General features: G+C 38.3%; 1 protein-coding gene across 1 annotated transcript; it reads left to right on the plus strand.

Moving 5' to 3' along the window:
- The first annotated feature begins 9,668 nt into the window (after window positions 1-9,668).
- LOC115218607 (ganglioside GM2 activator) lies at window positions 9,669-25,759 on the plus strand. The gene is made up of 5 exons (XM_029788508.2): window positions 9,669-9,947; window positions 19,457-19,627; window positions 22,705-22,875; window positions 24,149-24,286; window positions 25,634-25,759. The coding sequence occupies exons 1-4, from the start codon at window positions 9,837-9,839 to the stop codon at window positions 24,284-24,286; spliced, it is 591 nt and encodes a 196-aa protein (XP_029644368.1). The 5' UTR covers window positions 9,669-9,836; the 3' UTR covers window positions 25,634-25,759.
- Window positions 25,760-25,933: the final 174 nt, after the last annotated feature.

A 25,933-nucleotide genomic window follows, 5' to 3' on the forward strand; every position in this document is an offset into this window, starting at 1 on the left:
GCAAATACTTGGTGGTTCCCCGAGGAATCACAGCTGGTATTAAGTTTGCACTTTTGATAGTAGCTTTCACTGAATCTGTTATATGGGCCCTCATGCTGTCCATAATGAGCAATGCTTTTTTTTTGTGAAAAAATCCCTCAGGTCGCTTGGCGTAGCACTCTCTGAGCCAATTCTTCATTAGGCTCTCCATCATCCAACCTTTCTTAGTGACTTTCACCACGGTTTGTTTTGGGAATTTTTCCTTTGGCATTGTCAGTCGCTTAAAAATCACCATTGGTGGAAGCTTTAGTCCGGATGCTGTGCAGCTCAGAACACAGGTAAAATACATTCTCTCATGGCCACTTGTTTTCAGTGTGATGGACGAGTCACCTTTTTTATTAACAGTCTGAGTAAGAGGCAGGTCAAACATCAAAGGTACTGCTGACACAAAGTCGTGCTTGCCCTGACGGACAGGCCTTTTCTTCTCATAAATCTAAAACACCACGACAGCCCACCTCTAAAATCTTTGATTTTCATTTCGGTGGCAATTGTTTTAGCCTTCAGTCTGATCTGCACAGTGGAAACACTGCAGCTGCTTGCTCTCTGTGTGTTAACCCAGTCTTCAAGAAAGTTTTCAAGTTCGGGCTATCTGCTATGGTTACCTCTGAAAGCTTTTGTCGTCTTTTTGCACTGACTCAGTTCTTCCTGCTGGCGTCTCCACCATCTCAGCATCAATTCATTTATGCCAAGTTTACGTGCAGCAGCTCAATTTCCTTCTTCAACCGCCAGATTTATTGCTTTCAACTTAAAAGCTGCATCATATGCTTTTCTTTGAGTGTTTTCCATGTTGATAAGGGTGAATACAAATGACTGCTTTACAATACCAGTAATTGAATTGTGAAAGTGCTCTTGATTTATCGCACAATTTCATTGAATCTCTGTGACCTACTCATCAATTTGATTGGTCTATGTTACAAGGCAAAATGTTTTTCATGGCATGACAAAAAAAACATGCATTATCTGCACCATAGTATTGGCCACAATGTTCAAAGTGTGGGTGGAAAAGTAGCAGACATACAGACACTAGCACTCATTATTGTTGTTTGTTCCTTCTCAAGCCATGCCTGGCTCATAAGGGCCAGTTTCCCGGTTTCATTGGCATATAGGTTCCCCACTTGGAAGGGACACCTGTCCTTTGCAGGTGAACTGCTAGCAACAGGAGGAAAGAGTGAGAGAAAGTTGTGGTGAAAGAGTCAGCAATGGTTCGCCATCACCTTCCGCCAGAGACACGTGGAGCTTAGGTGTTTCACTCATAACCACATTCATCACCCAGTCAGAGATTTGAACCTACGATCCCTTGACTGTGAGTCTGCTGCGCTATCATCATAATCATTGTTCGACCATGGTCAAGACAATGGAATTTACCATGCTACACCAGACTTCACGGTCCATCATAGCATTACGGAGGTCCTGTTGCTGGATGCCTGTATCTCTGGAGATTACATCAGGGTAGGAGAGTGTGCACCCTCTGGTATTGCGAGTAGATGGCTTCCAGAGGAGAAGAGTAGAAATTGCCTCGTTTTCAGCTCTACAACAATGTCCAGCAAACTGGACTCTCCTACCTTTCACAAGAGATGACACAGGTGGTAGTTTCCCATATATTTGCATTTTGGTTGGATGACGCTTCCACGAGAGATTTTGAGCTTTCATAAGGAGGCGAGTGTAGGTTCTATCCAACCGCCTTTCAAGCTTCTTTGATAACGTCCAGGTTTCAAAGAAGAAGAAGCCGCTGCTCTAACCACTAGGCCATGTGTCTCCACACACTCACTATTAGTCAATATTTATTATTTTCTGTATGAGGGCATTCACTAAAACAATTAAGAGCATGACTGATCTTGACCGTTGGGACTGCCTAAAAGCATTGAAACTCTATTCTCTCCAGTGCCGCCAAGAACATTACATCATTTGCACAATGTGGAGAATATCCACCAGTATTGCCCAAATGACCTTAACATTAGTTTCAGAATTCATCCAAGGCTAGGACCATGGGCCATATGCCCCTACCCAATTCGGGATCATAACATATAAATACTCTGCAACACAATTTCTTTTCCTCAACAGGCCCTGCCCTATTTAACATTGTCCCAAAATAGATCAAAGAGGAAAAGGATCCCATCACCTTTAAATGGAATCTGGACAAATTTCTTCAAGGAATATCAGATAAGCCACCTATACCTGGATGCAATTCACTCAACAAGAACTCCCTTCTTGAATGGGCCATGATACCACAAAACTTGACTTAAAAAGGATTTAGCTAATCCTATCAGGTGGGGCTGTTAAGTTAGACATGGCCTGGACCAATCTTTGGTCAAAACATATCTAAATTATATAAGTTATCTAATATACTTTGTGTGTATTCTTGTTTTTTATGACAGCATGTACTCAAAGTTGTGAATTGAATACCTTGTTTTGATAACCTGAAATTTCTTTTGCTTCGTTTGTGTCTATGCATTTTATTATATTAAACCACACAGTGTATTTTATTACACTTCACTGCACTGTCATACTACTCTATGCTGAAGGTAATACAGGTAAATCTGACACATTTCCATGTCTGCCATGTAGGTTTAAATATATTACATCATACTTTGATTACTGGGTTTCTTGTCAAGGCTTCTGATATTAAACAAAGCATTGAACATTTGTAGTATGCAAATTAGTAGTCCTGGTTCTGGAGCTACTAGAGTTGATCTATGTATATATAAATGAATTGGTTGCTCTGGGTTTGATTGAGTGATATTGGTAACCTCAATAAGAGACCCCAATAACTGCTAAAAATAAATTTAGGAATTTCATTATTTTTTCGGTTCATGGAGTAATAAGTGAGTTTGACATGTTTGTGTGTCTTTTATGAGAGCCAAGATATGTATGTATATATATATATATATATATATATATATATATATATATGCAGGCTTGCAGCATATCCTGTGCATACATTTTAGTAATAGTAATGTAGCACTCATCAGCAGATGTGTAGTGCTTGCTATTAAGTGGTGTTTTACTACTATAAGCACCAAGCATTCCACCTATAGAGCAGGCTACAGTAAGGTAGCCACACAATTTTGTGACTTATTTCTACATACAGGATAATATGATACCTTGACCCACAAATGTCCTGCTGTTCGTGAAATATTAGGGTCAACTTAAATAGGATCTATGGAAAATTTTCCAACTTTTGGGCTAAAAATAGGGTGTCACATTTACATGAAATCACCTATTACTCGAGTATATACAGTATCATCATCATCATCATCATCATCGTTTAGCGTCCGTTTTCCATGCTAGCATGGGTTGGACGGGTCAACTGGGGTCTGTGAAGCTGGAAGGCTTCGTCAGGCCCAGTCAGATCTGGCAGTGTTTATACGGCTGGATGCCCTTCCTAACGCCAACCACTCTGCGAGTGTAAGTATATATATATATATATATATATACAAATTGAGATAGGGGTTGTACATGCAACCCTCCATGGGATAACATATATCCAATATACCGCTAGTGAAGTACCCAACAAAGTTAATACATAAATGTTAAGGATTGTGATGCAATCAATTCATTTACCATGCAAGAGGTTGTACTGGGTTACATGTTACCAGTAGCACTCAAAACTAACCTGACATATATATATGTATATATATATATATATATATACAAGATAAGAAAATGGAGAAATACATCTAAATCAAATATCAATTACCAGATAATACTCAATCACATACTTTATTAAACCACCACATAAGAGACTGTAGGGTTAAACATAAAAAAGCAGAACAAATCAGTGTACATAAAAAAGTGTACATAAAAGAGTAATGTTTTATAATAAGTAGAATATATATAAAAGAGAATATAAATATAAGTAAGTATAAATATAAGTATAGATTACATCTTACAGCTGTTTCAGCCATGTAGATTAGTATGTCTCATTTTACCAATATTAGCCAATATATATATATATATATATATATTAGAGAAATAAAATATATCTTTTTAAAACATACAACTAGATCACAAAAATTATAAAAATGAATAATCAAAATATAAGTAAAAAAACTACATACGTTTTATGGCTATAATTAAATTCAAATTACAATTAAATTTAAAATTTAATCGAAAATCAATTCAATTTAAAATTATAGTCACTCTTCAGGTTATTATATATTGATTATTCATTTTTATAATTTTTGTGATCTAGTTATATGTTTTAAAAAAATATATTTTATTTTCTATTTATGATTTCGTTACCAACCTGGCCAAAACTGGCTCTGGCTCTGTAGTACAAATGTCTTGTTTTCATAAGTTTTGCATTAGAATATACCACCAAACCTTAGTCGCAATTTATGTTCCTAACACTTGTTTAATGATAACTAAGTAATTTTACTAAATTCTTTGTTATATTTAAAATAATTGAAAGAAATACAGAGCATCTCAAAATAAATATAGTAACGAAAGGGTTAAGCTGTAAACCCATGTAAATGACTCTTGGAACAAACGTTTCATGGGTTGCTCTTATCAGACTTCAAAAGTTATTATTTATCTAAATTTAATTAGTATAATACACGAAATTTTGAGATTAAGTCACTTATGTAACTTTAGTGATAAAGGTATGTTTGTCTGTATGTATGCATGGGTGTTTATATAAATGTGTATATCTATATTTGTCTGTGCTATTTATGTAGGTATGTTTGTATGTATATTTGTATGTAATAATTATGTATTTATGTGTTTACTTTTGTATGCAAGTATATATGTGTATGTCTGCCTGTATGTAAGTATATATGTTTGTATATACACTCACATGTATGTGTGTGTGTGTGTGTATGCACATATATACACAAGATAACAATGTTATTTTTGTTATTAGACTTTCTACTGGTCAAGAGAGCAGAGATAAAAAAAAACACACGATTAATACATCATTTGTTCACACTTACACTAAAAAAGTACATATGAACATACATACACATGCACACTTGAATACACGTATACTCTTGCATGTGAATAGTTTTTAACACATGCACAAATACATTTTCAACAAATCCTAATCCCGTACTTCCACGCACACACATACATGCACTCATGCAAACATAACAACAGAGAAGCTGGAGATGATGGTGGTCAGCCTCTAGTGACATTTTTATAGGGTGGCATTTGGGTATGCCATATAAATCTACATAGCCTGTATTGCTGAGATGGTTGGGTGGCAGTAAACTCAAGAGTTGCTATCAGTGGCACACACTTTTGCTATGTTACTGTACATACATAGAAACATAGACACAGAGGGGATAATTACAAAAAAAAAAAAACAGGGACAACGATCAATATGGATTGAATTCGTTGGGGATATATGCAAAAAATGTTGAAATAGTACAAAAAGTTCCGAAGAAATGGGGAAGTTTATCTGTGGAAAGAAAAACCTACAAAAAGACCACAGTAACCTCGGGCAATAACGTCACATATTAACATATTTATTTACAAATAAGTAACTCTCTGTTTTAAATTTTTACGGTTCATGCTCAAGGTGGTTTCGTCATTCATACGTGCCATCCTTGCTACATTTACCCATCTTTTTTTGAAACAGTCGCTAGACAAAACTTCCCTCTCTACTCTCACCTTCCTTTTCAAGTGATACTTGAAGAAGTTGATGAGAGATTGACCAGAGAGGAAAGTGTTTGTCTCTAATCCTTTCAGATGCATCCACCAGATATATTCTTTTGCCATAGCTACAAGTATTATGAAAATAGCTCTTCCTTCCCGTTTGAAGGAAGGAGGCGTGATAGATAGATAGATAGATACATACATACATACATAAACCCACACATACCTATCTTCATGAATGCACACTTACATCCATGCATACATACATGAATGCATACATACATGAATGCATACATACTTCCATACATACATGCAATCTTACATGTATGTATGTAGGAATCATTTTTGCATCATGGGATCAAAACAATATCTGAGCGATCATTTAGGTGGTCTACTTGTCAGGCAAGTGCTTCGCTCTGAGACTGTGTGCAGAAACCAAAACAATTACAGCATGGAAGACCTGTGGTCAAAGATATTCTAGCTGTTTTAATTATCCCCAGGTCAACTTTGTCTGAACAAATGCGTGATCAAAGTTGTTCTGGCTACAATTATTTTATTGTGCTCAGCCCCAAGTCAGTCTTGACTGAATAGGTTTATGCTCAAAGACATTCCAGCTATGACCATGTGATTGAAAAGAAATATTGTCAGTTGTTCCAACCATGGCAATCATGTCTTTTTTTTTTGTTTTTTTATCATTTTCTGGTAGAGTGTATTTAAGGTTATTTTTTTATTCAGCACATTTGTCCCCTTTTCTTTTTAACACTGTAGAATATGATTTGAGGGGGGTTAAGCTGTTTTTTTTTTCTTGTAGGTCAATAGAGGCAATCTCAGATATGAGCAGATGCTGAAAGATTCCTGGCTTTAAGGGTATTGTGAAAGACCTGTTTGGAGGAGCAACCTTGTGAGTTCTTTTAGAAAAACTGAAGGGTTGCTGCAATAAGTGTGTGAATCTAAGATGGGAATATGTTAAATAAAATCATAATTAACTGATCTTCTTGTATTTTCTTTTACCTAAAGCCAGGAATTTTTTGGCACTTCCTCATATATGAACAGCATTCTAATGTGGGTCTAGGACATTTGTGTCTCAGCTATAAGAGTAGTATTGTAAATTTCATTTTAAGATTGTTGTAAAAGTGTACCATATCCAATATTTACAGTTGTCACCTACTCTTCCCTATCTTCTCTACTTATCATCACTCAATACTTGTTCTTCCTTCTTTATATTCACTCCTCAACCACTTCCCATCTCTTGCAACCTCCACCTACCCACACTACTGGTTATTCTGCCCCCCTCCCCACTCATTTCTACTCACCTCTTAACTTGAGAGTTCACACACATGTCATCCTCACTGTTATTTCTTCTTAGCTCTATGCATAATCATGTATATCCTCTCTTTTATAATGTGAGTAGCCATGTAGCTCCTCCACAGCAAGAAAGCTGGATTGCTCTGGTCCCTTCCCTCTCATGCTTTAATCCTTCATCTCCAATCTGCCAAACCTGTTCAACCCATGCCAGTATGGGTCATGGATATTAAATGCTAACAATGATGACGCAATATTAGTAGTGCTCTCTCATATGCAAGTGTGTGTATGTATCTGTAACGTGGTCAAAGGTGGTGTGTGTGTTTAGTACTGTGTCAGATATGTGAGCAGTAGTGTAATCATCATCATCATCATCGTTTAACGTCCGTTTTCCGTGCTAGCAAGGGTTGGACGGTTCGACCAGGGTCTGGAAAGCCAGGAGGCTGCATCAGGCTCCAGTCTGATCTGGCAGTGTTTCTACAGCTGGATGCCCTTCCCAATGCCAACCACTCCATGAGTGTAGTGGGTGCTTTTTATGCGCAACTGGCACAAGTGCCAGGGGGAGGCTGGTAGCGGCCACGATCAGATGGTGCTTTTTACTTGCCACCGGCACAGAAGCCAGTCAAGGTGGCACTGGCATTGGCCACGTTCGGATGGTGCTTTTTACGTGCTACCGGCACAGGTATCACAACTACAATTTCCATTTGATATTTATTTTCATGTTGATGTACTTGACTCAATAGGTCTCCTCAAGTGGGTTTTATTTGAGTTTAGTAGATGGTCATAATCTGGTAAGAACTGACGTAGATTCTGGCTCTGAAAAAGAATCCTAGTTTTTTGGGGAATGTAATTTTGACAATATTAAGTATGTGATGTCATTGTGAAAGGTTACTCTGAGAGATCATCATAAAAAGTCATCAAAGATTGTGAAGCTTAGCATTTTTGAGAAAACACTACAACTGTTGTTAGTTTAAGAACCTGAAGTAAAGTAAAATTTTGTTTGTTTTCTTTCATCCTTTTGTTTGTATCAGTCATTTAACTGCGGCCATACTGAAGTACTGTCTTGAAGGGTTTTTAATCGAACAAATTAATTTTAATCTGTTGGTCTCTTTTGTGGAAGTGCTAAGTTATGGGAACATAAACACACCAACACCGGTTGTCAAGCAGTGAAATATAGAGTCTTCTATGTCCCCATGTCGACCAATGTTTTGTGAGTGAATTTGGGGGATGGAGGCCATGTAGAAGCCTGTCATGTTTGTATGTGTGTGTCTATGTTTGGACGCCCAACTGTTCGACTTCTGTTGTTGGTTTGTTTAAATTCCCTTAAGTTAGCTGCTTGGCAAAAGAGACTAATAGAATAAGTGCCAAAGTTGAAAAATAAGTACTGGGGTCGCAGTCTTATAACAGAAGCAGGTGCAAGATAAAAGATTATATATATATATATATATATATATATATATATATACATATATATGAATGGCTCCTACACAGTTTCCAACTGTCAAATTCACTCACAAGGTATTGATCGGACCAAGGCTATAGCAGAAAATACTTGACTATGGTATCGCACAGTGGGACCTGATCCCGAAATCAAGAGGTTGCAAAACTAGCTTCTTAATCAAAAAGCAATAATAATTTTAAAATAATCAATAATTAAACGAGCCTTATTCATTGTAAATAACCATCCCCATCCATTCTGGAGCCAGTAAAATTTTCCTTGGGCTAGAGGCAGAAGCTGCATAGGAGGCTCCTCTGTCAGGGACTCTTCTTTATTAGCCACACAGGGCTGGACACAGACGGGACAAATTACAAAGTAGAGCTTTTCTTTTTGGGGAGGAAAAAAAAAGTGGGGTAGGTTTTCGATCAAAAGGGATCGTAGAAAGGAAAAAAAAACGATCAATAGGGATCGTGTATCACAGGAATGTCATGATGTAAAGTGTAAAGGGGGAAGCTGATAAGGTTTATCGATGGAAAGAAAAGCCTACGGAAAAGACCACGGTAACCTCGGTCATTAATGTCACATGTTAACACATTTATTTGCAAGTAAGTAACTCTCTGTTTTAAATTTTTCCGGGTTCAAAGGATTATGCTCAAGGTGTCCGAAACTGTCAGTTTCGATACCAAAGTGGGCGTTAACAACACACACGTTTTTAATTGCACATCGTTAAAAAAAAAAAAGGGAAAAAAAATTCTGCAGCCAGAGCCAATTCTTCGTCATAGTATAATCGAAGATCGATGTATCTATTAAACGAACATACAGTACTTAGATACAAACACGCAACCAACCAATCAATCATTTTTTTTTAACACCTGTACGATCAATATATACAGTTGTAAGCGCCCCCATCCCGCACGCCGCCTTCCAATTCGACTTTCATCTAAGTACAACACAAATTGTAGATTTTTGATCATATGAATTTTCTATCATACGACACCGATTTGATTAAAGTGGGTAGGGGTAGTGCGTTCGTATTCACTATATAGGAACACACACAGACACACACATATATATATATCATGTGTATGTATGTACACACACACATAAAAATTTATAATATGATAGTGGGGTAGATGTAATGTCCTTTAGTCACATGCACACACACACCGTGTGTGTACGGATACCTCCACACGTTACATAGTACATTCACACACACACATACACGATTACGATAGTGACATATCCACACGCATACACACACATGTGACTATGTAGATAAAACAGAAAAAAGAGGGAGTAACGTCATAACAGCCGGAACAAATAGTTTGTTATAAATACGAGCCTCTCTGACGGGGAGATATTACTGCTTAGACATCTGCTCTTTCAGTAACAGCGTATACTATTGTCACGATAGGCTTTGTTTGTTGATCACTGATATTTTTCATAGCAGAAGACAAATACCATGAAGCTCTTATTGTTATCGTGTTTGGTAGGCTTCTGCCTGGCAGATAATGTCTTAAGATATCAACCCCATCGTCCTGCACAGGTCAACCTGGAACGTTTTAGAACATGGGTAAGTCACTCTCACGATGCCGTTCTCTCTCTGTCTATCGTTGTCTCCGAATCGACTTATCTATCTTTTTGAAATATTAGAATCTTCACTACTCCTGGCAATCTATCTATCTGTAACAGGCTACCGGTGCTTTGCATTTCCTTTCCTTACTCTTGCTTATAATATCCTCTAGAGCAGTGATTTTCAACCAGGGTTCCGCCAGTACAATGCAGGGGTTCCGCAAGAAGTTACAAAACTGCTAAAATCGGCAGTAATTTGTAAGTCTCCTCTGCAGATATGTGTACATAAGACTATTAAATTATTGCACAGGGGTTCCTCGAGCCAGTGGAATGTTTCCTTGGGGTTCCGCTCCAGCAAAAAGTTTGAAAAGCACTGCTCTAGAGGATCGGAAGGCAGTCAGACATGACCACTTACGTAAGTGGTGGCCTTTTCTACTTGACTGCTTCTATCTGCCACACCTTATTCTTTTGTGTAGGCCTTAGTTTTTCTGCAGCACATCGGTGGCTTATTTGTGTACTAACGTAAATGGAAAGAAAGGTACCCAAACATCTACATAGTCGCTCGACATGCTAAAAAGTAGCAGTCAAAATTCCCCCCAATCCACACAATATTTTTCAGAACTGGCACATTGAATAAGACAGTTTGAGATACATAATTCCTTGTTGGGATGTTGCTCGAACAGGATTGATTTGGAGCCAAAAAAATAACTCGAGTGAATGAAGTTTCATAACATTCTTCCTTTCTATTTTTTTTTTTCATAATAACCGGCCATTCGACACTCGCCCCGATATCAGAAGCTGGTCAGCGTTAATTATACCATTATCTCGGCTACTGTCGTGATATTTGGACACTTGGCGAAGAGTCTACCATGATCTCTGTTTCATTTTCGAATCCCTATTCCTGTTATATATGTAAACAAAGATTCGTGATAAAAAAAATATACGTATATTTTCGTTTACGCGTACGACTACAATAAAATACTTTAATCTACATACAACATTTGATTAATTAACATAAGATTTTACTTCATTAGTCAATATAGATAGATTAATGGAGGAAAAGGTTTTTTTTTTTTTTTTCGCCAATCATCATTTCGGAGATTCTACTAATGTAAACAGAATATGTATTGGAAATTCACCAGTTTTCATTCATTCAGAACCATGGTACCACATGCCCTTTTCACATTCTGATTCTACAATACTTTTTCTTCAACACATACACACGCTTTTATATACTAGTTTTTTTAGTAATAGCCACATATATATTTTAAATATTGTAAATACAAATAATATTTCATTATTATTATTATTATTATTATTATTATATAAGATTTCTGTATTATTATTTTTTTTAACTGATATTGAAACTAACTAAAAATAATCTAAATGAAACGGTGAATAATGTAATCGCCCCGGGTACAGAATTCCTGGGTGGAAGAGAAGACAGGATGGTTATAAATGGAAATGCTATTGATTACAGATTAAGAAGCAACATAAATATTAGGGGACATACTTCCAGAAAGGACCTGATATTGAGGGACACCGGCCGAAAGTAACGCTTTTCGACCGGTGCTGATGGAGAGCCCCTACCTATAAACCTTACAAAGTCGTGAAGTTTAAAGATCCGAAGAATCAATAGAAGATATTTCTGTGGTATAGCTTAGCTCATGGAAACTTAAAAGCTCAGTCAGTCTTTCTCAAAGCAGCAGCGCTAGTAATAATTAACGATGTGAAAAGTTCTCACGTCATTAATTATTACTAAACATCAAATTCCTCTTCTCACTGAGAAAAGAAAATTTGATGTTTCGGCAATATCCCTTTGTCTGGGAAAGAAAAGAAATTGGGCAGAATTCTGGTTTAAGCACCCCTTATAACCCCTCATAACTTTTTATATATTTTTTTAATTTTCAGAAAATTTTTGTGAATTTGTGTTCTATACACGGGATTTTATAAGAATATTGGAAAAAATTTGCGTGATTTTCGGGCGACTTAACCTGTAATTTTTAGCACATTTCACGACCACCTGATACCTTCCTCATTTCTTTGTCATTTTGACATGTAGTGATGTTTTTCAATATTTTTCTCCCCATAAACACATTTAATGATGCACCGAAGAATGGTCAGTTGTTGGTATTTAAGCAAAAAATTCGGACTACGTATTTTTTCACGCTAAGAGTTGCTGAAGTATGGAACAGACTGCCGGCATCAGTTGTTAGTTGTCGGAGCACTGCATCCTTCAAAACTTCCATGCTTCCTGAGATTCGCCAACACTACACCTGATTCCCCCCCCCCATACACACGCAAGCATGTATCTGACTCATACACTGTTCGCTTTCCAGACATTTGTACATTACTGCATATACTTTATATGCACTTTTGACAAGTTGTGGTGCACCTGAGCACTATACAATAATTTCATTATTATTATTTTTAAACTCAGATTAAAAAAAAAAAAAAGATTTGAAGAAGAGTGGAACTTTTAGGATTTGGTGGTAGTGGGGTGGGGTGGGGTTCTCATAATCGTATGAGAAACACATTCACAAGAATTTTCTGAAAATTTCAAAAAATAAAAAAAAAGCTATGGGGTGCTTAAACCTGAATTTCGCCACCTTTTTTTTCTGTCTCACTCGGACGAAGGTTCAATCCTGAAACAGCTGACACTTCTTCCCACTTCTGATATGAACTGCACTGCATAATTTTTACCAACGCAGACCACCATCGGTTTGTTGGTCACTACAAATAGTTTTCCTCCTCTCTCTTGAAATGTGCCATGCCAGCAGGCGTTTGTGATCATAGATCCCCATGCCAAAGTCTGAAGATTTGTGATGTTTTTATGAGGAAAGATACAGCTGTGGTTTTTTGCTGTCTTCTGCTGGTTTATTTCCAATTTACCCTGCTTAGCCTTCAGACATTGGACTTATTTTAGACTTTAGGTAGTGGAACTGGTTTACATGACATCAGGACATGTTTATACACAGGTAGCCTGTGTAATGAATGTCTAGACTCTGATCTTCTTGATGGCTGGAATGTAGGCATTTGTCATTCAGGGTAGGTCTCTGGTTTGAGGATATCTTGCTCTTTCCCTCTCACCAGGCTTGAAGTTCCTGTTAGATGTCATGAGCACTGCCTTAACTATGGGACCACTTGTTATTTGATCCATAACTGGTCCCTGATAGGTACTGCTGCTGTGCTGACTGGAGAGAAAATGTATAAACGGTGTTTAGAACTGGCAGTGGGAACTACTAAACACCATTTATACATTTTTTCATTTTCTCTCCAGTCAGAGGCAATGACAAAAGACCGAGACCTCTGAAGATGTGCTATGACTATGAAGACCTGACAAATAATGTGAGTTCATGGCTGTTTCCTGCACCAGCTTCACATAGCAGCCCCAGCCCATCCAAAGTACCTTGGATTGCAGGATGGCCTGCTGTGCTTACATTGGTTTGTAGGGCAACCTGCTGTGCTTGAGGAGACCTATTGAGTCAGATGGAAATTGTAAATGTGATACCTGTGCTGGTGGCACGTAAAAAGCACCATCAGAACATGGCCGATGCCAGCGCTGCCTTGATTGGCTTCCGTGCCGGTAGCACGTAAAAAGCACCAACTGATCGTGGCAGTTGCCAGCCTCCCCTGGCACCTGTGCTGGTGGCATGTAAAAAGCACCCACTACTCTCACGGAGTGGTTGGCGTTAGGAAGGGCATCGAGCTGTAGAAACACTGCCAGATCAGACGGGAGCTTGGTGCAGCCTCCTGGGTTCCCAGACCCCAGTCGAACCGTCCAACCCATGCTAGAATGGAAAACGGACGTTAAACGATGATCATGATGATTCTCATTTTAAAAATCATCTCTGGCTAATCCTTGAGAGGACATTGGTGTTATCTTGGTGGTGTTTTGTGCTCTTGTTAGTAAATAATTTCATTACACGAATAAAAGTAAAGCAAAACATGTGTAAACAAGAAGAAATAGAAATAAACACCCCCAAAACTAGTATTCCTTAAAAAAAAAAACAACCTAAAACATAATTTAACAAAAAATAAAATCGAATTCTGACATTTTGGTTCAGCCTGATTAAACAGAACTATTGTCAGAAGCACCCCAGCCTTGAACAGCTTGCCTTTCTTTCAGATGTAATGCATTCATGGTGGAAGTGCAATGGCCCAGTGGTTAGGGCAGCGGACACGCAGTCATAGGATAGTGGTTTTGATTCCCAGATCTGGCGTTGTGAGTGTTTAATGAGTGAACACATAAAGTTCCATGAGTCTCCAACAGGAGGTGGTCGCGAACCCTGCTGTATTCTTTCACTACAACTTTCTTTATTTCTGTTGTACCTATATTTCAAAGGGCCAGCCTTTTGACACTTTGTGTCACGCTGAATCTCCCCCAGAACTATGTTAAGGATACATGTGTCTGTAGAGTGCACATCCACTTGCACGTTAATTTCATGAGCAGGTTGTTCCGTTGATCGGATCAACTGGAACCCTCGTCATCATAACTGACGTAGTGCCACGATAACTGCATTCAAATCTACATTAGCTTAAGGAAATGTTGCTTTTTAGAGCGCATGTTTTAGTAACATCATCATCGTTTATCATCCGCTTTCCATGCTTGAGATCTGGCAGACCAGACTCCAATCTGATCTGGTAGAGTTTCTACAGCTGGATGCCCTTCCTAATGCCAACCATTCCGAGAGTGTAGTGGGTGCTTTTATGTGCCACCGGCACGAGGGCCAGTCAAGGTGGTACTGGCAACGGCCACGCACAAATGGTGCTTTTTATGTGCCACCTGCACAGGAGCCAGTCCAGCAGCACTGGCAACTACCTTGCTCGAATGTTTTTTCACGTGCCCCCGGCACAAGTGCTAGTAAGGCGACGCAGGTAATGATCACACTTGAATGGTAGGAAAGTGCTTGAGTAGAAGTAAAACTCATGTATGCATTCTCATACACTTTCATGCACTCAAACATCTACATAGACTCACACACACACACACACGTATACTTCTTTCTTTCTCTCTCTCTTCCTCCCTCTCTCCTATACATGTACATACATATGTTACTGGATATAGGTTTAGTTTTTATTTAGTTGGTTGCTCTGGTAATGAACTTTGGTATTTGTGATTCAGTAAGATAGCCTCAGTGTGGTAGCTCGACTTGCTAGAAATAAGTAAAAAAGCCTACAAATCATGTCCTACCATTTTAGAATATGGCGTTTAGGATATACTATACCTGAAAAAAAGGTGGAATGGTTATGGTTGGAACTCTTTTGATTATAAATATGTTCAATCAGGCTGGGTCTGGAACATGTCCTGAATTCAGATTCCACCAAGGTCAAATTTGCCTTTCATTCTTTCAAGATCAATGTAAAAAATTGATCAATCCAGTGTGGTGGATTACAAGAGCTGTAAGAATATTGAATACAATACTTTGGGGCTATTTTATTTCTGCTCTTTGTATTCTGAGTTCAAATCTCACCACAGCCTATTTGGGTGATGAGATTAGCCCTGTAGCATTCAGATTACTTGTCAAATGTTATATATTCACATTTTTTATAAAATTAATCCTGTATTATCTTTTAGCTTTGAGATTTCAAAGATGTGATTATTTATTTTTAGTATGACATTGCTGGGTAAGTGTGAAAGACTGAATCTTACCAGTTTGAACATAAAACAGGTAGAATATTTGGGCCTGGAATGGCTGGTTTAAATGTTAAAGGGTTGTCCACTTTAACATTACCATCTGATCTGATCCCTAATGGGAAGGAATGTTATATGATATACAGTGGGGGGAAATAAATATTTGTACATGTCAAAATTCTTTATTTAATTTCTATTGAACATAAATGGGATATACCAATACTATATTTGCATACACATGCACAAACTAAGAATATGGCTCCTGTGCAGGTGGCATGTAAGAAAACACCACTTGAGTGTGGTCGTTACTAGTACCGTTTGACTGGCCCTCGTGCTGGTGGCATGTAAAAGCACCCACTACACTCTCGGAGTGGTTGGCGTTAGGAAGGGCATCCAGCTGTAGAAACTCTGCCAGATCAGACTGGAGCCTGGTGCAGCCATCTGGTTCACCAGTCCTCAGTCAAACTGTCCAACCCATGCCAGCATGGAAAGCAAACGTTAAACGATGATGATGATATATATATATATATATACATACACATAAATGTATATATATACCCAATGACTGGTGTAGCAACATTATACTCAGCTGTTACAAAAGTAAAGGAGATGCCTTAGAAGTCATTACAGAAGTGTCAAATTGTTGGACAAAGACATTGAAAGTTATTCAGAGAGTTAAGTCACAGTTAAGGAAGAGGATTAGATTAGATGAGATTCAATTTGGTTTTGTGCCAGGGAGAATTACTGCTGATGCCATCATTATAGAAAGATAACTACAGAAGAACTATTTAGCAAAATGTAAGCCATCGTACTTCATATTCATCTGTCGGGAGAAAGCCTTTGATAGAGTCCCTTTCTCTGTGATCTGGTGGTCTCTGAGGAAGTTCAGGGTTGTAGAAAGGCTTGTGAAGGCCATACAAACCAAATACAAGGATGCTGTCAGTAAAGCGAGAGTTAGCCATGAGTATAGTGAAGGACTGAGATTTTAGTTAAAAGTTCACCAGGATTTGGTTCTCAGCCTCTTCCTTTTTATCATAGTCCTCTTGGTCACAACAGAGGAATTTAAGACTGGCTGTCCTTGGGAATGATTATTTGCTGGTGACCTCATTCTCACAATGGAATCTGTTGTAGAATTAGAAAAATTTCAAGTATGGAAGTAAAACCTCAAATCAAAGGGCCTTAAAATTAACTCAGCAAAGACAATTCTAGTAAGTAGGAAAACAGACAGAACTTCATTTCCATCAGGAAAATGGCCCTACTTGATATGTAAGAAAGATTTTGGCAGGGATTCCATACTGTTTATCCAGTGAAGGCTATGGATATACAAGGAGTGCATTGGAATGACAAGGTTAGCAGAAAAAAATACTTTATGACAGATCTCTAGGTGTAATAAATACTAAGGAGACATGAAAAATAAATTTTCTACACTGATCAAGAAGATCCTTAGAGCTAGTACTCTCTCTTTACTCTTTTACTTGTTTTAGTCATTTGACTGTGGCCATGCTGGAGCACCACCTTTAGTCGAGCAAATCGACCCCAGGACTTATTCTTTGTAAGCCTAGTACTTATTCTATCGGTGTCTTTTGCTGAACCGCTAAGTTACAGGGACGTAAACACACCAGCATCGGTTGTCAAGTGATGTTGGGGGACAAACACAGACACACAAACACATACACACACATACATATATACAATGGGCTTCTTTCAGTTTCTGTCTACGAAGTCCACTCACAAGGCTTTGGTTGGCCAGAGGCTATAGTAGAAGACACTTGCCCAAGGTGCCACGCAGTGGGACTGAACTCAGAACTATGTGGTTCATAAGCAAGCTACTTACCACACATCCACTCCTATGCCTATATAGTAGATAATTTTTGTTACCTAGGAGGACCAATTGTCAGTGGAAGAAGTGCTGAAAGTATAGTTGCTAGAATAAGAAAAGGATGGAGAAAGTTCAGAAAGCTATTACCTCTGTTGGCAACAAAAGATCTCTCTCTCAGAGTGAAAGGTAGATTGTATAATGTTTGCATATAAACAGCGATGCTATGTGATAGTGAGACATGGGCCTGGAATTCGGAGGACATGCAAAGACTATGGAGGAATGAAGCTTGTATTGATCCACTGGATATGCAATGTCTGTGTGCATGTATGATAAAGTGCAAGTTTGTTGAGAGAAAAATTAGACAGAAGAGAAAATCAGGTATAGTGTGCAAGAGAGAAGACTGTACTGGTTTGGCCCCTTGTGTTGTGCATGGAAGAGGGCAGTTGTTTATAGTGCTGGTCACTTAAAGTGGATGGAACTGGTGATAGTGAGACATTGGATGAAGTAGTGAAAGCTGATCTCAACACGTTGAACCTCATAGAGGAAATGATGACGGACTGAAATGATCAGCAATTTCCTGAGCTCAAAAAGTCTCATCCACATGGAGAAAATGAAGTCCTAAGAGCATTTTGTTTATGCCCACACATGCTAGGCCCTGCTCCTACACCCACCTTCCCCTTCAAGCATTCCTCTACATCTTGTCCTCTTAATACTCATCACTCCATCACTGTTCTAACTTGAGAACTGAATCAGCACATATTTCCTCTCTCATCTTTTTTTTTTTTGAGCTACATCAGTTCTTCACTCCCCGCCACTTAAAACCACTTTCTAGTAATATCCAGCCCTCATTCTCATTATCATCCCTTCCCATATAATTTCCCACTTACTACCATCTTTCAGTTAGCCTTCCCTCTACCCTGAGCTACGACTGAGACCTGTCATACCTCATCTGCAACATCCCATATCCACTCCACTCCCACCCTCCCTTATGTACCTCTGATCTGATCTCTGCCACTTGTTGGCATCCTTGTTGTCTCGGGAGACAATGGAGTTGCGCATAAAGTAGTCTAGTCCGGCTTTTACATTTCATGTCCTGATACATTTCCTGCTGTGTCTGTGTAGTCCTATCCTGGACAAACACTCCCTCTGGCAGGTACCGCAAATGTAGCGAAGACTGTTCCTGGCTGGTTGTAGTGCCATAGTCTCTTGTTTACGTCTCTTCCTTTCTTTCCATTTCTCCTCTCTCTCTCTGTCACTCCTTTGTATTCCCTCTTTTACAGTATGTCGCCAGTCTCCACGGTTTCCGGCAACTGCCTCCCAACCGCTAATATTGATGTTGCAGGCCTTCATGTCCCTTTTGCAAACATCCTTGTAACATAAGAACGGTCTACCCACAGACCTAGTACCCCTAGCAAGCTCTCCATAGAGTATGTCCTTGGGGATTCTGCCATCTTTCATACGGCTAACATGCCCAAGCCATCTCATACATCTTTGTGTGAGGAGCGCAAACATGCTTCGTATTCCTGCTTACCTGAGGACATCTCTGCCACTATATATATATTTATCTATCTATCTATCTATATATATATATATATATATGTATACAATGTGTGTATGCGGTATTTATTGCATGATACTAATGAGGTGAAGTGCAAGTTTGTATAATGTTTCTACAACTGTTATGTAATTATTTTGGCATTTTGGTGAAATGTGTGTATATCCTATAAAGCTTAGAATATTGTACCTGTTTTCTGCTTATTCTCATTATGTATATGTAAGTATATATATATATATATATATATATATATATATATATATATATATATATAATTTGTATATTTAATTGGCATGATGCACACATGCACACTCATGTTTTGAGTTCTGATTACCTGTTAGTGTCACCAAATCTATAAATACCTGTATGTTGTATATGGTTATTATTTTAATGCAATCTGAAAAATAATCCCTGGAAAATTTACTTACGAAGAGATGCAATACTAAAAGCAAAATCAATGATATATATATACTCACGCTTTTTTTTTGTTTATTTCCTCAGATCATGGAGCATAAAAACTTGAAAAGCTTTACTTGGTCAGATTGTGGTAACAGCTCATCAACTTTGAAAGTTAAGAACCTGATTATTGGACCTGATCCAGTGGTCTTGCCTGGTGACCTCAATATTGGCTTCGATCTTGATATAACAGAAGACTTTGATGATAGCCTTTCGGTAAGGATAATGTTTCATATTTTTTTGTGTGCATTCAATGCTGATTGGGCTGACTCCTCATCAACTTTTTTCCAAACCCTGCTGCATTTCACATAGAATTTTTGGTCTTCCTAAGTCATCTTGGTGTATAAGTCAATCCATCTTTATTTTTGGCTGTAAGTTACGGTCTGAAAAAAAAAATCGAACTGCATGCAGGAAAATGCAGTAAATTCTGTGGTACCTTGGGCAAGTGTCTTCCACTGTATCCTTGGGTTAACCAAATCTTTGTGAATGGATTTGAGAGATGAAAACTGAAAGAAGTCCATCATAAACACAAACAGTCATAAATAACAGAAATAGTTTGATGGAATTTTATTTAACAATAAGTAAATTCTAATATCAAGACTAATTCTTTCAAAACTTAAAAACATGTAAATAATTTAAAAGAAATCATTATTATATTTAATAAATAAATTATTTACATGCCTGCATTAATGCAAAATGCAAAAAATCCTTCAAAATAATGCAGTCTTTATTATTTTCTCTTGTATTGTACTATATATTCTAAATATTTTGTAGAATGATACATTAAAAAACTTTTTTATGAGTAACACAGGATAGCTTGAATCTTTATAGTATGAGAGACACACACACACGTATATATATATATATATATATATATATATATATACATTTATATATATATATTATATATATATATTATATATATATAATATATACATTTATATATATATATATATATATATATATAATATATATGTGGAGGCGCAATGGCCCAGTGGTTAGGGCCCAGACCGGGCGTTGTGAGTGTTTATTGAGCGAAAACACCTAAAAGCTCCACGAGGCTCTGGCAGGGGGTGGTGATCCCTGCTGTACTCTTTCACCACTCTTTCTCCCACTCTTTCTTCTGTTGGCCTGCTCGCTTAGCCAGCGGGATGGCGTCATTCAAAGGCTAAAACAATGCAACATCTGATGGTTTGGTCGGTCACGTGATATATATATATACATTTATATATATATATATTATATATATATACATACATATGTGTGTATGGTGTATGTATCTTTGTTTCTCCTTGTCTTGACATCACATGACTGTTGTAAATGAATGTTATTAATTTCCAATATTCCATAAAAACATGTCTGGCCTGGAGAAACATTAAATTGTTTGGAAACAAGAGAGGCATCTGGCTGTAGAAAATCTGCTTCAGTGAATTTCATCTGTTATATACAAGCATGGAAAGGTGAATGATTATGATGGTATTATATTCATATCCAGGGTAGTAAAACATACAAAAAAATAAGCAAACGACAGGCGTGCAACTGAGTTTTTAGCAGACATAATTCTGCCTTCATAGCACGTAAAGAAAATGTTGTAGAAATGTACACAGCACATGTACTACAGCAGTCCTATGTGTAGCTTTAATACTGAGATTAAAAGGCAGAAGCGAATTATGCCTACCTAATCTACAAGAATATAAAATATTTTGTATTTTATGCATAGTAATCAGAGCAACCTTCATAATTTTATAGAATTAGGTGCATATTTTGCCATAAAAGGAAAATGTTACTATCAATATGTTTTATTCTGGATAGGCACTGCCTACCTTGCCTACCCAGGTGGCATGTCCCTGGTACTGAATTCGGTGTGACACCAGTGCAAAATCACCTCCCTCCGACAAGTCATTCTAACAAGACATCTGCGTTGGCTGGGTCATGCCCTCCGTCATCAACCAGGAGAATTCATCTACAAAGCAATTGCTCCAGTTCCCCTTCAGGGTTGGCGAAAGTGATGTGGTGGACAATGAAAAACCTGGCTGATGAAAGTCAAGGCTGATCTGGAACCCAACCTAGGTCCCCATGTCTACGGTGTTCGCCGCTGGAATAGGGAGTGGTTGGAGATCATGTGGTCTTTAGCCTCAAATTGCCAAGCCTGATCGGTGTTTCTGAGAGATGCAGCATTGAGGATGAATGAAGCCAGCTCAACCCACCCTGGGTGAATGCTGTCTCAGGTCAGGTCAGGTCATGTCCCTGGTATGTATATATATATATAATAGGTAAAAGTACATCAAAAGGCAAGTAGTAAGAGTACAAACAATTAATGCTCAGACCAGATCACCTAAAATCCAAGGAAGGAAGATTGGTTGACTCTTGTATAACTATTTTACTATTGCTTTGATACCATTAACAATTATCTGTCCATCTTCTATCTTATTCTCTTTTCTCTTTTTCTCTTTTTACTTGTTTCAGTCATTTGATGTGGCCATGCTGGAGCACCACCTTTAGTCGAGCAAATCGACCCCGGGACTTATTCTTTGTAAGCCCAGTACTTATTCTATCGGTCTCTTTTGCTGAACCGCTAAGTGCGGGGACTAACACACCCGCATCGGTTGTCAAGCAATGCTAGGGGAACAAACACAGACACACAACATATTCACACACACTTATATATATATATAATATATACGACAGGCTTCTTTCAGTTTCCGTCTACCAAATCCACTCACAAGGCATTGTCGGCCCGGGGTATAGCAGAAGACACTTGCCCAAGATGCCACGCAGTGGGACTGAACCCGGAACCATGTGGTTGGTTAGCAAGCTACTTACCAAACAGCCACTCCTGCGCATCATCATTGTCATTATTTAACATCCATTTTCCATGCTGGCATGGATTAGACAGTTTAACTGGAACTGGTAAGCTGGTCTGATTTGGTTTGGTTTCTATGGCTGGATGCCTTTCCTAATGCCAACCACACCAAGAGTATAATGGGTACTATATATGTATATATATATGCGATTCCATGCAACTTTCATTTACTAAATTCCTTCACAAAGTATTGGTTGGTCCAGGGGATATTGTGGAAGGCACTTACCCAAAGTGTGCTGTGCAGTGGGACTGAACCCCAAATCTATGTAGTTGAGAATCAAGCTTCTTGCCCACACAACCATATTATGTGACATTATTTTGTATTTCAAGTAATCTGTAGGATTTTGTTTTCTCTCTTTTTTTTTATCTTGTACTATTTTTATTTTCTTTATTCATTTCTTTCTTTTTTTTCTGTGTCATTATTGTTCAGGGTTCTGTGGAAATATACAAAAAGGTTGGAGCAGAATATATTAAAATTCCTTGCATTGGAAATATTGGCTCCTGCGACTACGACGATGTATGTGGCTTAATGGAACAAATACCACAGTGTCCTCAACCATTTATTGACAACAATATACCCTGCAAATGTCCATTTAAAAAGGTTGGTTTATTGTTATTGCTATCATTTATAATAGTGGTTCTTGTTCAATTTTTTGCCTATGGACTCCTTCAGTTCCTGTTTCTCTCTACTGGACCCCACCATAGCCATATGATGTATATAAAAAATTTCTTATGTTATTAAGAATTGTATAAAAATTTGTTTAAGAGTGGCTATGTGGTAAGAAGCTTACTTTTCAACCACATTGTTCTGAATTCAGAAATTTTAACAACAAAACCTTAAGCAAACTGACACTATTTGTTAAGTGTTGGGTGGGACAAACAACACAACACGAAGACACACATACACATACATTCATACATATACACAGCGGATTTCCACACAGATTTTGTCTACCAAATTCTCTCACAAGGCATTGGTTGGCTCAGAACTGTAGTAGAAGACACTTGCTCAAGGTACCACAAAGTGAGTGGAGCTGAACCCAAAACCACACAGTTGCAAAGCGATCGTCTTACCCATACAGCCATGCCAATGATCAGACTTGGATTAAGAGAGATTTTGGTCATCATGAAGATTTTCTTGCTGATTTAAGGAATGTAAACATGAGAATCAGTTTTTGAGGCTGAGTATCCAGTAGGCAGCCAATTGGCAGAGCTTTGGAGAGATTGCCATGCTTTAATCCTTCTGGCTTTCTTCACTCTGAGTTCAAAAGCAAATTTGCCTTTCATCTCTTTGAGGTCAATTAATAAAGTACTAGGCCACTATTTGAGTCAATTCTTCTATTACTCTTGCTTTTTCTCCCTGTTTTGGAAGAAATCAGCTGTACTCAGACCTGGAGAGCAGTAGGCCTTATGTAGGGCTAAAACATGCATGAGGTATCCCCTACAACTCCATTAATGAAATGCAGGTCCTAGACATCTGGAAGCATTCTAGTTATGCAATCAGTGTGACTAGATATTCATTGTAAATGAATCTGTATCTCACAGATGCCTCTACTCTTATTGAAATTTTCTGGCAGAATTGACATAATACAGTGTGTGTGTGTGTGTGTGATAGAGAGAGAGAGAGAGAGAGAGAGAGAGAGAGAGAGAAGGCTTGTCTGTAACTTAGAGATACAGTCTATCCAACAGGCTTATAGGTGTTGCACTGTGGGATTGAACTGGGGTCTCATGATTGCAAAGTAGATTTAACTATTTGGCCAGGTACTCCCCATTCTCATACACACACACATACATATACACATACATACACACATACACTAGCACATTCACAGACATACAACATTCTAGACCCTTCCATTTTCTTTTTTTTACAGAATTCCTACAAGATGCCATCTTCTCAAATTAATGTTCCGGAAGATCCTGTTCCTTCCGGAGATTACAAAGCTACAGTTCTCTTGAAACACAAGCAAGCATTTGCTGGCTGTTTGAAAGTTGCTCTGAGTATTTCTTAGGTAATTCCAAGGACTTTCCTCTTTTTATTTTGTTGAAATGTATGCATGTGTGAATGCACCCAGACTGCACTGTCCCTATCTACAAATTGGTGCTTCATTCTCTTGGCATCACTGTCCATACAGGAGGTGTCATTTGTTTCTAATCTGGCTGTAGAAAATCTGCTACAAGGAATTCCATCTGACTGGTGCGAACATGGTAAAGTAGATATTAAAACAATGATGATGATAAGATCAAACTGATAAAAATATAAGGTACATATGTTGAAAATATACATTCTTAACCTTTTAGTATTTAAACTGGCCATATCTGGCCCAAAGTGTCAGCGTCATGATCATAAGATTGTGGTTTCGATACCTGGACTGGGCGACGCGTTGTATTTTTGAGCAAAACACTTCATTTCACGCTGCTCCGGTCCACTCAGCTGGCAAAAATGAGTAATGCTGCGATGGACTGGCGTCCCATCCAGCTGAGGAACACATACGCCATAGAAACCGGGAAACCAGTCCCATGAGCCTGGCTAGGCTTTAAAAGGGCACATTTATTTATATATCTGGCCCAAATATTCTACCTGTTCTATGTTCAAACTGGCTAAGTTTGGTCTACCTGTTAAGCCAAGTGAAATTGTAGTTGCAGCCAATGCTGGCATTACATAACTGCCACCCGTATCAGTAGCATGTGAAAAGCACCTATTACTCTCCTGGAGTGGTTGGCGTTAGGAAGGGCATCCAGACATAGAAACCATGCCACATCAGACCAGAGTCTGGTGCTGCTCTCCAGCTTGCCAGCTCTGGCCAAATTGTCCAACCTATACCAGCATGGACAATGGACGTTAAATGATGATGATGACATCATCAAAATCTGAAAGCTATGAGATAATGCATAGTTAATTCTTACTTACTTACTTGTACTTGTGACAGCATTCACCTATGGGGGGTTGAGCTGGTTTCTTTGTACCTGACGGCATCAGGAACCATGGTGGCCCACGCTCGATGGTCTTGTGCAAGGTCACTTGAGGTAGTGAGCCATTCGCGGTTCCATCTGCGCAGACCGACCACCTGCAGACCTGAGAGTTCAGAGATGTCCTCCTTAATCGTTGTTGCCCAGGTCTTCAGCTGCCCGCCCTTGCGTGTGCGCCAGCTTGGAGGTGGGAGGAGGACATCGCGAATCAGCTCGCCCTCTGGACACCGGGCCGCATGACCGAACCACCTTAAGCACCGTGTAATTCAAAGCAATGTGAATAAATAAGCATTACATTTGTCAGAATAATTTGAATGCTAAAGGGTTAAAATGAAAATAATTGTGTGAATAATTATAATTATTATATATATATTTTTTTATTTCTATAGGTTGGTTGTTGCCAGTTACACAGCATTCCAGATTTGCACTGTGCTTATATACAGACGTTCCTTTGGAAGAGAAGCTTACATATTTATACTTTTATAAATAAAATTGCAATTTCTTATATAAAAAAATGTTCTCATCTCAAATTCTTCAGTGTTTTTCTCCCTCTCTCCTCTTTCTCCCAATCCATCCCTCTCTCATGCACACAATGTTTCCTTTCTTTTTATTATTGCTCACTGGGCTGGCATACTGGATAAAGGGTTAAATTACTGGACCACTGAGCAGACTGTTACTTGGTCAAATTT

This window comes from Octopus sinensis, linkage group LG13 (genome assembly GCF_006345805.1).
Source record: "Octopus sinensis linkage group LG13, ASM634580v1, whole genome shotgun sequence".
Classification (NCBI taxonomy): domain Eukaryota; kingdom Metazoa; phylum Mollusca; class Cephalopoda; order Octopoda; family Octopodidae; genus Octopus; species Octopus sinensis.

Excerpts from the sequence above, each read along its gene's own strand:
- LOC115218607 (XM_029788508.2), top strand. The coding sequence starts at position 9,837 with ATGAAGCTCTTATTGTTATCGTGTTTGGTAGGCTTCTGCCTGGCAGAT. Across the intron at positions 19,628-22,704 it reads ACTTTGATGATAGCCTTTCG|GGTTCTGTGGAAATATACAA; the intron begins GTAAGGATAATG and ends ATTATTGTTCAG. Across the intron at positions 22,876-24,148 it reads GCAAATGTCCATTTAAAAAG|AATTCCTACAAGATGCCATC; the intron begins GTTGGTTTATTG and ends TTTTTTTTACAG.